The following is a 15,000-nucleotide window of genomic DNA, read 5'->3' on the forward strand; positions in this document are numbered from 1 at the left end:
GGGTGGAGAGGGCAGGGGGGAAAGGAAGGGAGCGTGGAGCTGGTGCCAAAACATGAGGCAGTGGAATGGCATTTCTTCAGGAGGTAGAAAATAAAGCAGTTCCTCCATCGCTCTGGGCCTGTCATGTGGCCCACGATAAACAGACAATTACACAGTCAGGAGGAGAACCCCTCCACTCGCCTGGGTCCAGTGTGTGTGTGTGTGTGTGTGTGTGTGTGTGTGTGTGTGAGAGAGAGAGAAGGAGGGTGTGTGTGTGTGTGACAGGAGTGTGTGTTTGTGGGCCTTGAGACGCACAGTCTGAGAGCAACGTCTTAATGCTAGTCACCCCCAGACAGCTCCGTGTTTGTGAGTGTGAGTCTATGCATGGGTCTATGGACCTTCACCCTTACCAACACCCACGAAGGCAACAACAAAAAACTGGAAGCAGAAAGCTAAACATCATTTATCCAGGGTGATGGATGATTTCTTACCAGTTAAAATCACGGGGGGCATTTGGCCTCCGTTTAGTGACAATCTAACCTGGCACCTGATAGGTTTACATTTCTGTGCCCGTGTACAGCCAATCTGTTTTCAGTGTAAATGCAGTACCAGACATTGTGTATGAGGGTTCAGCTCCCTGTGGGAATGCAGTCAGAGTGTACATCCCAAATGGCACCCTATTCCATATTGGATCTGTTCAAAAGAAGTGCACTACATAGGGGACTGGGTGTCATTTGGCATGCACCCAGAGTAACTGGTCTCCATAACCATCTGATACAGACCAGAGCTTCTACTATTTATTCATTCCAAAGACAGGAGCATCCGTCCTGCTGAGCACCTGACAACAGTTCACCTAGTGTCTGTCTGTATGTCTGTCTGTCTCACTCCTGTCTGTCCGTCTGTGGATTGTAGAGGAGACTGAGGAAACCAAATGTCTACTTCAGACCCTAAAAGCATCAATATAAGGATCAGAAACATATGGAGATGAGAGGAGGTTTAAACTCAGACTGACTACCCCCTAACACAGTCCACGACTCCCTCCTGGTCTGGGAGAGAGGTTCAGTCTCCATTAGACACACACCACCCACACCCCCCCACCAGTCTGGTCTAGTGTACGGGTCAGGTAGACTTACGTGGCACAGTCACACTGAAGTGTTGGGGGTCAGAGATCAGCAGTTTCCTTTTCAGCTCATTCAGACCTACCCCTGTGGGACCTAGAGAGAGCGATAGAGAGAGAGTGAGAGCGAGAGAGAAAGCAGGACAGAGAGAGAGAGTTAAAGCATCATTAAAGCAACATCAGTCATGCATTCATCACCGCCTCCCCTTAACAAAGGTGGGCGAGATAGAGGCCGGGCCAGAGGAGCAAGGCAGTGTGGAGGCCAGGTCTGGTCCAGGATGGGACGCAGCAGAGCGGAATTGTTTCCATCCCATACGCCAATGAGAGACACTGATAAATGTGTGATGGTGTTTACAGACCCAGGCACACACACACGTGCATACACACACACAAACACACACACCTTGGCTAAGTCCATCCATGCTTGGAACTGAGAGGGCCAGACTGTGAAAGTCACTGACTGAGACCTCTGTGCTCTCACTACTGTAAATATGACTGAGGTGTAGTGAGAGGAGGAGAAAAGGAGGAGAGGAGTGAGGGAGAGGTAGAGGTAGGGGAGTGGGAGGAGGAGAGGAGTGAGGGAGTGAGAGGAGGAGAAAAGGAGGAGAGGAGTCAGGGAGTGGGAGGAGGAGAGGAGTGAGAGAAGTGAGGGAGTGGGAGGAGGAGATGAGTGAGGGAGTGGGAGGAGGAGGGGAGAGGGAGAAGGAGAGGAGTGAGGGAGGGAGGGAGGAGAAGAAAAGGAGATGAGTGAGGGAGTGAGAGGAGGAGGAGTGAGAGGAGGAGGAAAGGATATGAGTGAGGGAGTGGGAGGAGGAGAAGAGTGAGGGAGTGGGAGGAGGAGAAAGGGAGGAGAGGAATGAGGGAGTGGGAGGGAGGAGAAAAGGAGGAGGTGTGAGGTGTGAGGGAGTGGGAGGAGGAGAGGAGTGAGGGAGGGAGTGGGAGGAGGAGAAAGGGAGGAGAGGAATGAGGGAGTGGGAGGAGGAGAAAAGGAGAAGAGGTGTGAGGGAGTGGGAGGAGGAGAGGTGTGAGGGAGTGGGAGGAGGAGAGGAGTGAGGGAGTGGGAGGAGGAGAAAAGGAGGAGAGGTGTGAGGGAGTGGGAGGAGAGAGGAGGAGGGAGTGGAGGAGGAGGGAAAGGAGGGAGGTGTGAGGGAGTGGGAGGAGGAGAGGGAGTGGGAGGAGGGAGGAGTGAGGGTGGGAGGAGGAGAGATTGAGACGGTGGTGGAGGAGGAGAGGGAGGAGGTGGTGGGAGGAGTGAGGGAGTGGGGTGGGAGGAGGAGGAGTGAGGGAGTGGGAGGAGGAGAGGATTGAGACGGTGGTGGAGGAGAGGAGGAGGGAGGAGGAGGAGAGGAGTGAGGGGTGGGAGGAGGAGAGGGAGGAGGAGAGTGGGAGGAGGAAGAGGGAGTGAGGGAGGAGTGGAGGAGGGAAAGGAGAGAGGAATGAGGGGAGGAGAAAAGGAGGGTGGAGGAGAGGAGTGAGGGAGTGGGAGGAGGAGAGGAGTGAGGGAGTGGGGAGGAGAGAGGATTGAGACGGTGGTGGAGGAGAGGAGGAGATGGTGGTGTAGGAGAGGAGTGAGGGAGTGGGAGGAGGAGAGGGAGGAGGGAAAGGAGGAGTGGAATGAGGGAGGAGGAGGAGAAAGGAGGAGAGGAATGAGGGAGTGGGAGGAGGAGAAAAGGAGGAGAGGTGTGAGGGAGGAGGAGGGAGGAGGAGGGAGTGGGAGGAGGAGAGGAGGAGGGAGTGGGAGGAGAGAAAGGAGGAGAGGAATGAGGGAGTGGGAGGAGGAGAAAAGGAGGAGAGGTGTGAGGGAGTGGGAGGAGGAGAGGAGGAGAGGTGTGAGGGAGTGGGAGGAGGAGAGGATTGAGACGGTGGTGGAGGAGAGGAGTGAGGGAGTGGGAGGAGGAGAGGGAGGAGTGGAAAGGGAGGAGTGGAATGAGGGAGTGGGAGGAGGAGAAAGGGAGGAGTGGGAGGAGGAGAAAGGGAGGAGAGGAATGAGGGAGTGGGAGGAGGAGAAAAGGAGGAGAGGAGTGAGGGAGTGGGAGGAGGAGAGGAGTGAGGGAGTGGGAGGAGGAGAGGATTGAGACGGTGGTGGAGGAGAGGAGTGAGGGAGTGGGAGGAGGAGAGGAGTGAGGAGTGGGGGAGGGAGGAGTGAGGGAGTGGGAGGAGGAGAGGAGGAGGGAGGAGGATGAGGGGGAGGAGGAGAAAGGAGGAGGAAGAGGGAGTGGGAGGAGGAGAAGAGTGGAGGGAGGAGAAGAGTGGGAGGAGGAGGACTGGGAGGAGGAGAAGAGTGGGAGGAGGAGAGGATGGTGAGAGAGGAGTGAGGGAGTGGAGGAGGATTGAGAGTGGAGGGAGGAGGAGGGAGGAGGAGAGGGAGGAGGGGAAAGGAGGAGTGGAATGAGGGAGTGGGAGGAGGAGAAAGGGAGGGAGGGAGGGAGGAGAAGAAAGGGAGGAGAGGAATGAGGGAGTGGGAGGAGGAGAGAGGAGGAGGAGGAGGAGAAAAGGAGGAGAGGTGTGAGGGAGGAGGAGGAGGAGAGGGAGAGTGGGAGGAGGAGAGGAGTGAGACGGTGGTGGAGGAGATGATGGAGGAGGAGTGAGGAGGAGGGAGAGGATTGAGACGGTGGTGGAGGAGGAGAGGGGAGGGGGAGGAGGAGGGAGGAGGAGAAAGGGAGGAGGGAATGAGGGAGTGGGAGGAGAGGGAGGAGTGGGAGGAGGAGAAAGGGAGGAGGAAGAGTGGGAGGAGGGAGGGGACTGGGAGGAGGAGAGGATTGAGACGGTGGAGGAGGAGAGGAGGGACGGTGGTGGAGGGAGGAGTGGGGACTGGGAGGAGGAGAGGAGGTGGGAGTGGGAGGAGTGGAATGAGGGAGTGGGAGGAGGAGAGAGGAGAGGAGAGGGAGTGGAGGAGGAGGAGGAGATGTGAGGGAGTGGGAGGAGGAGAGGGGAGTGGGAGGAGGAGAGGAGGAGAGGGTGAGGGTGGGAGGAGGAGGAGTGAGGAGTGGGGGAGGAGAGGATGAGGGAGTGGGAGGAGGAGAAAGGGAGGAGAGGAATGAGGGAGTGGGAGGAGGAGAGGAGGAGAGGAGGGAGGGGGAGGGAGGAGGAGGAGGAGAAAAGGAGGAGAGGTGTGAGGGAGTGGGAGGAGGAGGAGAGGAGGAGGGAGAGGAGGAGAAAAGGAGGAGAGGTGTGAGGGAGTGGGAGGAGGAGAGGAGGAGGGAGGGGAGGAGGAGAGGATTGAGACGGTGGTGGAGGAGAGGAGTGATGGAGTGGAGGAGGAGGAGAGGATTGAGACGGTGGTGGAGGAGAGGAGTGGAGAGGAGTGAGGGAGGAGGAGAAAGGAGGATGGAATGAGGGAGTGGGAGGAGGAGAAAGGGAGGAGTGGGAGGAGGAGAAAGGGGAGGAGAGGAATGAGGGAGTGGGAGGAGGAGAAAAGGAGGAGGGAGGAGGAGAGGAGTGGGAGGGGAGGAGGAGGAGGATTGAGACGGTGGTGGAGGAGAGGAGGAGGGAGTGGGAGGAGGGAGGGAGGAGGAGAAAGGAGGGTGGAGGGAGGGAGGAGAAAGGAGGAGGTGAGGGAGTGGGAGGAGGAGGATGAGGGAGGGGAGGAGGAGGGAGGAGGAGGAGGGATGAGGGGAGTGGGAGGAGGAGAAAGGAGGAGAGGTGAGGAGGGAGGAGGGAGGAGGAGAGGAATGAGGGAGTGGGAGGAGGGAGGAGAGAAAGAGAGGGGATGGAGGGAGTGAGGAGTGGGAGGAGGAGAGGAGTGAGGGAGTGGGAGGAGGAGAGGAGAGAGTGGAGGGAGAGGAGGAGAGGAGTGAGGGAGGGAGGAGGAGGAGGGAGGTGTGAGGAGTGGGAGGGAGGAGAGGAGTGAGGGGAGGGAGGAGAGGAGTGAGGGAGTGGGAGGAGGAGAAAGATTGAGACGGAGGGAGGAGAGGAGTGGAGGGTGAGGGGAAGTGGGAGGAGGAGAGGAGTGAGGGAGTGGAGGAGGAGAGGAGGAGACGGTGGTGGAGGAGAGGTGAGGGAGTGGGAGGAGGAGAGGATGGAATGAGGGAGTGGGAGGAGGAGAAAAGGAGGAGAGGTGTGAGGAGTGGGAGGAGGAGAGGAGGGAGGAGGAGAGTGGGAGGAGGAGAAAAGGAGGAGAGGTGGGAGGGAGTGGGAGGAGGAGGGAGTGGGGAGGGAGGGGAGGTGGGGGAGGGAGGAGAGGAGTGGGAGGAGGAGGAGGAGGAGGAGGAGAGGAGAATGAGGGGGGGAGGAGGAGGAGGAATGAGAGGAGTGGTGGAGGAGGAGGAGAGGAGGGAGGTGGAGGGGTGGTGAGGAGAGGAGTGAGGGAGTGGGAGGAGGAGGAGAGAAAGGAGGAGGGTGTGGGAGGAGGAGGAGGAGAGGAGTGAGGGAGTGGGAGGAGGAGAAAAGGAGGAGAGGGGTGAGGGAGGGAGTGGGGAGGAGGAGGAGGAGGAGAGGGAGTGAGGGAGTGGGAGGAGGAGAGGAGTGAGGAGGAGAGGAGAGTGAGGGGAGGAGGGTGGAGGAGGAGAAAGGGAGGAGGGAGTGGGAGGAGGAGGAGGAGTGAGGGAGGGGTGGGAGGAGGGAGGAGTGGGGAGGAGGGTGAGGGAGTGAGGGAGGATGGAGGGAGGAGAGGAATGAGGGAGTGGGAGGAGAAAAGGAGGAGATGTGGAGGGAGTGGGAGGAGGAGAGGAGTGAGGGAGTGGGAGGAGGAGAGGATTGAGACGGTGGTGGAGGAGAGGAGGAGAGGAGGGTGGGAGGAGGAGAGGACAGCCCTACAGGAGTGGAGGAGGAGAGGAGTGAGGGAGTGGAGGAGGAGAGGATTGAGACGGTGGAGGAGGAGAGGAGTGAGGGAGGGGAGGAGGAGAGGGAGGAGGAGAAAGGAGGAATGGAATGAGGGAGTGGGAGGAGGAGAAAGGAGGAGTGGGAGGAGGAGAAAAGGAGGAGAGGAATGAGGGAGTGGGAGGAGGAGAAAAGTGGGAGAGGAGAGGAGTGGGAGGGAGATTGGGAGGAGGAGAGGAGTGACGTGTGGTGGAGTGGGAGGAGGGAGTGGGAGGAGGAGACGGTGGTGGAGGAGAGGATTGAGACGGTGGTGGAGGAGAGGAGGAGGGGTGGGAGGAGGAGAGGAGTGAGGGAGTGGGAGGAGGAGGAGGAGAAAGGGAGGAGGAGTGGGAGGATGAGAGGAGGAGGAGAAAGGAGGAGAATGAGGGAGTGGGAGGAGGAGAAATGGAGGAGAGGAGTGAGGAGGAGGAAAGGAGGAGGAAAGAGGAATGAGGGAGTGGGAGGAGGAGAAAGGGAGGAGTGGGAGGAGAAGAAAGGGAGAAGAGGAACGAGGGAGTGGGAGGAGGAGAAAAAGAGGAGAGGAGTGAGGGAGTGGGAGGAGGAGAGGAGTGAGGGAATGGGAGGAGTGCAGCACCAACAGGCCTAAAGAACACTTTGTTGTGTTTCCCTGAACAGCCTGAAAAATCAACAAGGATCCATCTCAGTGGGCAGCTGGGTTTTCCATCACATCTACTGGAGGGAGGGGGAGAGGGAGAGCGAGGGAGGGGGGGAGAGGGAGAGAGAGGGGGGGGGAGAGGGAGAGAGAGGGAGGGGGGAGAGGGAGAGAGAGGGAGGGGGAGAGGGAGAGGGAGAGAGGGAGGGGGGGAGAGGGAGAGAGAGGGAGGGGGAGAGGGAGAGAGAGGGAGGGGGGGAGAGGGAGAGAGGGGGAGAGGGAGAGAGGGGAGAGAGAGGGAGGGGGAGAGGGAGAGGGGAGAGGGAGAGAGAGGGAGGGGGAGAGGGAGGGGGGGAGAGGGAGAGGGGAGAGGGAGAGAGAAGGAGGGGGGAGAGGGAGAAGTAATGCGCTATTGATTTGTCTGCGGCTCTAGATCCTTGCAACTTTTCCAAAACACAAACGCTGGCGCTCCCTCCTCTCCCCTCTCCCAGGCTCCCCCGTCTCCAGCCAGAAACCTATAGCATATAACATCAGCAGGAGTGACCAGGCTGATATATGAGGCTAATTCAAACTGACTTTGTATCGATGTCTTGTAGTGTGTGTGGACAAGAATCAATTACGGAAGTACAAGGTTCCACGCCCCTGGTTCTAGAAGCGTTACAGCGGCAGGAAGCCCCACAGCTCCCGACAATCTGCCGGTAGAATGGCAAAAAGGCAGGGTTGATGGAATTCCTGACATGCTTGTCGTTCTGGGAAGGCGCTACGAATGCATCGGGCCCTATTGGAAATTAATTTTTGCAGGTAAATGTGTCTAGCAGGCCGCCATCTAAAACAAATGGACATTGAGTTCACTCAGTGGTGTGGAGGAGCTGGAAAAAGAGGGAGGTTTGGGTTATAAGCGGAGGTTGAACACAAATGCTGTACTGTTAGACATTAGTCATCATGTCTGTCTGTCTGTCCTATCTGGTGTGTTCACCTTTCACCTCCTGTCCATCCTTTCAGAGAGATTTTAAGCTGCTCTGATAAACAGGTGTGAACAAAGACTGCCTTTAAGTGTGTGTGTGTGTGTGTGTGTGGGTGTGTGTGTGAGATAGTAACAGAGTGAGAGAGAGCAGAGTCTCTTCCTGAAGGATAAAGTCTCTCTCCAAAACAAGTACACACACGCGCGTGCCATTTGAGACAGCCCTACAGCAGTTTAACGCTCGGCCACACATGTCCTCTCCATCACAAGGTCCCTGTAAGTGATAAAAGCTGTTTCCTCAGCATATTCAGTGTCCTCCACTCTCCATGTTAAAAAAGACCCCCAAAAATGTGGGGGAAAAAGCGAACTGCGGTCGCCGTCTCACATAAACAGCACATGGCCGCGTGAAGACAGCAATCAATCTTTCAGGAGAGTTTTCAGAGAACAAGTCCAAATGGGGTCTTGACCCTCTCCTCCGTGTTGATTTATTAAGATCAGGAAAGGGATTTCACTTGTAAAATGTGTTTCGAGAGACCACAAGGAATGTGACTGTGCTGTTTAAAGAAGGACGTGCGTGTCAGCGGTGCTCCAGCGTGTTGTTGTAGGTGTTAAAGGCGCTGGAGCGGAGCAACATCAAGACAGAGGAGCAGGCTGCTCCCAGCCACAAGTCTAGTGGCCTAAATGGCACCCTATATTCCTTTATAGTGCACTACTTTACACCGCACTACTTCACACCAGGCACCATAGGGAATAGTTTTTAGTTCAAGCACGTTGTTTGTCGGGAGGCAGAGCGGAGCAGCCGTTTCAGTGGTTGTTGGCCCTTCTTCCCGGCAGCGTCAGGCCCAGCCACGAGCACCTCGCCGTGGGATGACAAACAGCTCACGCTCCCTTACACTTTTACAGCTCTCATTAAACTATTCTCACCTTCTACATCGTTCCCTCGCCAGCAGGCGTTCTCTCGGTCTCGCTCTTTCTCTGGCTGTGTCCTAAATGTCACACTTTGCCCTATATAGTGCTGCTGGGCACTGGTCAAAAGTAGTGCACTACAGAGGGAAGGGAATAAGGTGCCATTTGGGACCCAAGCCTCTCACTACCTCTGCGTCTGATGTACGGTGGAGGACAACACACACGTTGCCTGTGAGGCCCATATAACCTGGGGTAAAGAACACACTGGGGTGGGACGTTGTGAACTAGCAGAAACAAACAGGCTTGTTCTTTTGTGCATTGTTTGTTTTTAACAATCTCCAATACAATGTTGACCTTATAAAACAAAACGGCACCATAAAAAAGCATATTTCTTTGCAACTGTTTCTGAATTATACTTGATTGGTAGTGTATTGTGTTATATTGAGTCTCCCTCTCTCCCTCCTCTGGGAGGGAGCGCGGTGTGGTGGGTCGGTGCTCTCTCCCTCCTCTGGGAGGGAGCGCGGTGTGGTGGGTCGGTGCTCTCTCCCTCCTCTGGGAGGGAGCGCGGTGTGGTGGGTCGGTGCTCTCTCCCTCCTCTGGGAGGGAGCGCGGTGTGGTGGGTCGGTGCTCTCTCCCTCCTCTGGGAGGGAGCGCGGTGTGGTGGGTCGGTGCTCTTGCCCTCCTCTCCTCAGGCAGGTTGCAGTGCCAGTAAAAGTGTCAGACTGCATTACTGCCCTCATTAGAGAAACAGCCTTTAATATCTGGAGCTTAATAACTTCCAGGCCAAACGCAGAGCACATCACATAGCGTTAGAGCTGAGGGGGAGAGGAGGGGCGATGTGGACGCTGTGAGTCCTATCCAACCTCCACCACCCAGCCAGCCAGACAAGGGTAACTTCAGCCTCCTCCAACCAGACCTTAACCCTGCACTGTTGAGTCCAACAAGGCTATGATAACAACTATATGTGGAACACTATCCTAAGGCCATTTCACACTACTACGAACCATGCCTGGAAACGAATACAAATTTTTAAAAACAGATAAACATATTGTTTCATCTTTTGAAATCCGATCTCTCTGTGGTCCACATTCATTCTAATAAGAGTGAGGAGAGTACAGGGTCTACTTTGTTCGTTGGAGATCATTTTTACATTCCTTTTCATCCACGTAGATGGATAAACAACTAGAGGGACGTTGGACACTCCAGTGATCTTTCTTGTGTGTATGTGAGTGTATGTGAGTGTATGTGGGTGTATGTGTGTGTATGTGAGTGTATGTGTATGTGAGTGTATGTATGTGTATGTGTATGTATGTGAGTGCATGTGGGTTTATGTGTGTGTATGTGGGTGTGTGTGTATGTGAGTGTATGTGTGTGTATGTGAGTGAGTGTATGTATGTGTGTGTATGTGAGTGTATGTGTATGTATGTGAGTGCATGTGGGTGTATGTGTATGTATGTGAGTGCATGTGGGTGTATGTGTATGTATGTGAGTGCATGTGGGTGTATGTGTGTGTATGTGAGTGTATGTGTGTGTATGTGAGTGTATGTGTGTGTATGTGAGTGTATGTGTGTGTATGTGAGTGAGTGTATGTGTGTGTATGTATGTATGTGTGTGTATGTGAGTGTATGTGTGTGTACATTTATTCCTGGATCTCGCAGCTAGCTTGCTATCCGTGTGACTATCGGCTTTCTTGATTCCGGAGCAAACATCAATTATTCCGGAGCTAGCCAGCTGAAGAGTTCCATCAGTCACTCCTGGGCTACAATCACCTATCCGGACCCGTTTTACTGCCAACGTTGAGCCCCACAGGGCCTTCACAACTGGACTACCGACGTGATCTACCCGAAGGAGTTATCCGGCTGGCTCCTCCGTCGCGACGTTACCTGAACGCCCATCTGCGGTCCGCTAACCGTTAGCTGTCTTATCGGCTGCTATCTGAATAGACCTATTGGACAATATTTTTTCTTTCTTGGGCCTCTATAACTATATCTATTGTTTTTTTGTTTTGTTTTTTTGCAAATTGGATTCATCCCCTCTACCACACGGAACCCCACTAATCCTACCGACGGAAACGCACGAGGTGGCTAATAACAGACCTCCATCCTATGCTAGCTTGCTACCGATGGCCCGGCTAGCTGTCTAAATCACCGTGACCCCAACCAACCTCACTACTAACTGGACCCTTATGATCACTCGACTAAGCATGCCTCTCCTTAATGTCAATATGCCTTGTCCATTGCTGCTCTGGTTAGTGTTTATTGGCCTATTTCACTGTAGAGCCTCTAGTCCTGCTCACTATACCTAATCCAACCTATTAGTTCCACCACCCACACATGCGATGACATCTCCTGGTTTCAATGATGTTTCTAGAGACAATATCTCTCTCATCATCACTTAATACCTAGGTTTACGTCCACTGTATTCCCATCCTACCATACCTTTATCTGTACATTATACCTTGAAGCTATTTTATCGCCCCCAGAAACCTCCTTTTACTCTCTGTTCCAGATGTTCTAGACGACCAATTCTTATTGCTTTTAGCCATACCCTTATCCTACTCCTCCTCTTTTCCTCTGGTGATGTAGAGGTGAATCCAGGCCCTGCAGTGCCTAGCTCAACTCCTATTCCCCAGGCACTCTCTTTTGATGACTTCTGTAACCGTAATAGCCTTGGTTTCATGCATGTTAACATCAGAAGCCTGCTCCCTAAGTTTGTTTTATTCACTGCTTTAGCACACTCTGCCAACCCGGATGTTCTAGCTGTGTCTGAATCCTGGCTTAGGAAGACCACCAAAAATTCGGACATTTTCATCCCAAACTACAACATTTTCAGAAGAGATAGAACTGCCAAAGGGGGCGGTGTTGCAATCTACTGCAAAGATAGCCTGCAGAGTTCTGTCCTACTATCCAGGTCTGTACCCAAACAATTTGAACTTCTACTTTTAAAAATCCACCTCTCTAAAAACAAGTCTCTCACCGTTGCTGCCTGCTATAGACCACCCTCTGCCCCCAGATGTGCTCTGGACACCATATGTGAACTGATTGCCCCCCATCTATCTTCAGAGCTCGTGCTGCTAGGCGACCTAAACTGGAACATGCTTAACACCCCAGCCATCCTACAATCTAAGCTTGATGCCCTCAATCTCACACAAATTATCAATGAACCTACCAGGTACCTCCCCAAAGCCTTAAACACGGGCACCCTCATAGATATCATCCTAACCAACTTGCCCTCTAAATACACCTCTGCTGTCTTCAACCAAGATCTCAGCGATCACTGCCTCATTGCCTGCATCCGTAATGGGTCAGCGGTCAAACGACCTCCACTCATCACTGTCAAACGCTCCCTGAAACACTTCAGCGAGCAGGCCTTTCTAATCGACCTGGCCGGGGTATCCTGGAAGGATATTGATCTCATCCCGTCAGTAGAGGATGCCTGGTTATTTTTTTTAAATGCCTTCCTAACCATCTTAAATAAGCATGCCCCATTCAAGAAATGTAGAACCAGGAACAGATATAGCCCTTGGTTCTCCCCAGACCTGACTGCCCTTAACCAACACAAAAACATCCTATGGCGTTCTGCATTAGCGTCAAACAGCCCCTGTGATATGCAGCTGTCCAGGGAAGCTAGAAACCATTATACACAGGCAGTTAGAAAAGCCAAGGCTAGCTTTTTCAAGCAGAAATTTGCTTCCTGCAACACTAACTCAAAAAAGTTCTGGGACACTGTAAAGTCCATGGAGAATAAGAACACCTCCTCCCAGCTGCCCACTGCACTGAAGATAGGAAACACTGTCACCACTGATAAATCCACTATAATTGAGAATTTCAAAAAGCATTTTTCTACGGCTGGCCATGCTTTTTCCACCAGGCTACTCCTACCCCGGTCAACAGCACTGCACCCCCCACAGCAACTCACCCAAGCCTTCCCCATTTCTCCTTCTCCCAAATCCAGTCAGCTGATGTTCTGAAAGAGCTGCAAAATCTGGATCTGGACAAATCAGCCGGGCTAGACAATCTGGACCCTTTCTTTCTAAAAATTATCTGCCGAAATTGTTGCCACCCCTATTACTAGCCTGTTCAACCTCTCTTTCGTGTCGTCTGAGATTCCCAAAGATTGGAAAGCAGCTGCGGTCATCCCCCTCTTCAAAGGGGGGGACACTCTTGACCCAAACTGCTACAGAACTAGATATCTATCCTACCCTGCCTTTCTAAGGTCTTCGAAAGCCAAGTCAACAAACAGATTACCGACCATTTCGAATCTCACCATACCTTCTCTGCTATGCAATCTGGTTTCAGAGCTGGTCATGGGTGCACCTCAGCCACGCTCAAGGTCCTAAACGATATCTTGACCGCCATCGATAAGAAAGATTACTGTGCAGCCGTATTCATTGATCTGGCCAAGGCTTTCGACTCTGTCAATCACCACATCCTCATCGGCAGACTCGACAGCCTTGGTTTGTCAAATGATTGCCTTGCCTGGTTCACCAACTACTTATCTGATAGAGTTCAGTGTGTCAAATTGGAGGGTCTGCTGTCCGGACCTCTGGCAGTCTCTATGGGGGTGCCACAGGGTTCAATTCTTGGACCGACTCTCTTCTCTGTATACATCAATGATGTCGCTCTTGCTGCTGGTGAGCCTCTGATCCACCTCTACGCAGACGACACCATTCTGTATACTTCTGGCCCTTCTTTGGACACTGTGTTAACAACCCTCCAGGCAAGCTTCAATGCCATACAACTCTCCTTCCGTGGCCTCCAATTGCTCTTAAATACAAGTAAAACTAAATGCATGCTCTTCAACCGATCGCTGCCTGCACCTGCCCGCCTGTCCAACATCACTACTCTGGACGGCTCTGACTTAGAATACGTGGACAACTACAAATACCTAGGTGTCTGGTTAGACTGTAAACTCTCCTTCCAGACCCACATCAAACATCTCCAATCCAAATTTAAATCTAGAATTGGCTTCCTATTTCGCAAAAAAGCATCCTTCACTCATGCTGCCAAACATACCCTTGTAAAACTGACCATCCTTGTTCTCAACATGCCTACCTGGTTAAATAAAGGTGAAATAAAATAAAGAATGTGTGTGTATGTGAGTGTATGTGAGTGTATGTGTGTGTATGTGAATGTATGTGAGTGTATGTGAATGTATGTGAATGTATGTGAGTGTATGTGAGTGTATGTGAGTGTATGTGAGTGAGTGTATATGTGAGTGTGTGGGTATGTGAGTGTATGTGTGAGTGTGTGAGTGTATGTGTGAGTGTATGTGAGTGTATGTGAGTGTATGTGTGTGCATGTGAATGTATGTGAATGTATGTGAGTGAGTGTGTGTGTGTGTATGTGAGTGTATGTGTGAGTGTGTGAGTGTATGCGTGTGTGTGTGTATGTGAGTGAGTGAGTGTATGTGAATGTATGTGTGAGTGTATGTGAGTGTATGTGTGAGTGTGTGTATGTGTGAGTGTGTGTGAGTGAGTGTATGTGTGTGTATGTGAGCGAGTATGTGTGTGTATGTATGTGTGTGTATGTGAGTGTGTGAGTGTGTATGTATGTGAGTATGTGTGTGTATGTGAGTGTATGTGTGTGTATTTTAGTGATGTGCGTGTATTTGCGTGTATGTGAGTGTATGTGAGTGTATGTGAGTGTATGTGAGTGTATGTGAGTGTATGTGAGTGTATGTGAGTGTATGTGAGTGAGTGTATGTGTGTGTATGTGAGTGAGTGTATGTGTGTGTATGTATGTGTGTGTATGTGAGTGTGTGTGTGTAGTGTGTGTGTGTGTATGTGATGTATGTGTGTGTGTGTGTGTGTGTGTGTATGTGAGTGTGTGTATGTGAGTGTGTGTATGTGATGTGTGTGTGTGTGTATGTGTGTGTATGTGAGTGTGTGAGTGTATGTGAGTGTGTGAGTGTATGTGAGTGTATGTGTGTGTATGTGAATGTATGTGAATGTATGTGTGAGTGTATGTGTGTGTATGTGTGTGTGTATGTGAGTGTGAGTGTGTATGTGTGTGTGTGTGTGTGTGTATGTGAGTGTATGTGTGTGTGTGTGAGTGTATGTGTGTGTGTATGTGAGTGTGTGTGTGTATGTGAGTGTATGTGTGTGTATGTGAATGTATGTGAGTGAGTGTATGTGTGTGTATGTGTGTGTATATGTGTGTGTGAGTGTATGTGAGTGTGTGTGTGTGTGTGTATGTGAGTGTATGTGTGTGTATGTGAGTGTATGTGTGTGTATGTGAGTGTATGTGTGTGTATGTGTGTATGTGTGTATGTGAGTGTATGTGTGTGTATGTAGTGTATGTGTGTGTGTGTGTATGTGATGTATGTGAGTGTGTGAGTGTATGTATGTGTGTATGTGTGAGTGTGTGAGTGTGTATGTGTGTGTGTGTGAGTGTATGTGTGTGTATGTGTGTGTATGTGTGTGTATGTGAGTGTATGTGAGTGTATGTGTGAGTGTGTGAGTGTATGCGTGTGTGTGTGTATGTGAGTGAGTGAGTGTATGTGAATGTATGTCTGAGTGTATGTGAGTGTATGTGTGAGTGTGTGTATGTGAGTGAGTGTATGTGAGTGAGTGTATGTGTGTGTATGTGAGCGAGTGTATGTGTGTGTATGTGAGTGTGTGAGTGT

At 52.1% G+C, this 15,000-nt stretch overlaps 1 protein-coding gene across 4 annotated transcripts in view; it reads right to left on the minus strand.

The window, feature by feature from the left end:
* LOC112216522 (MAGUK p55 subfamily member 7-like) overlaps window positions 1-15,000 on the minus strand; it is a 291,219-nt gene that overhangs the window by 21,682 nt on the left and 254,537 nt on the right. For all 4 annotated transcript variants that reach the window (XM_042299106.1, XM_042299107.1, XM_042299104.1 and 1 more), the window contains one exon: window positions 1,113-1,193. In XM_042299106.1, coding sequence (XP_042155040.1) covers window positions 1,113-1,193 — 81 coding nt within the window. The remainder of the gene's footprint in view (window positions 1-1,112; window positions 1,194-15,000) is intronic.

This window comes from Oncorhynchus tshawytscha, linkage group LG16, assembly GCF_018296145.1.
Source record: "Oncorhynchus tshawytscha isolate Ot180627B linkage group LG16, Otsh_v2.0, whole genome shotgun sequence".
NCBI lineage: Eukaryota > Metazoa > Chordata > Actinopteri > Salmoniformes > Salmonidae > Oncorhynchus > Oncorhynchus tshawytscha.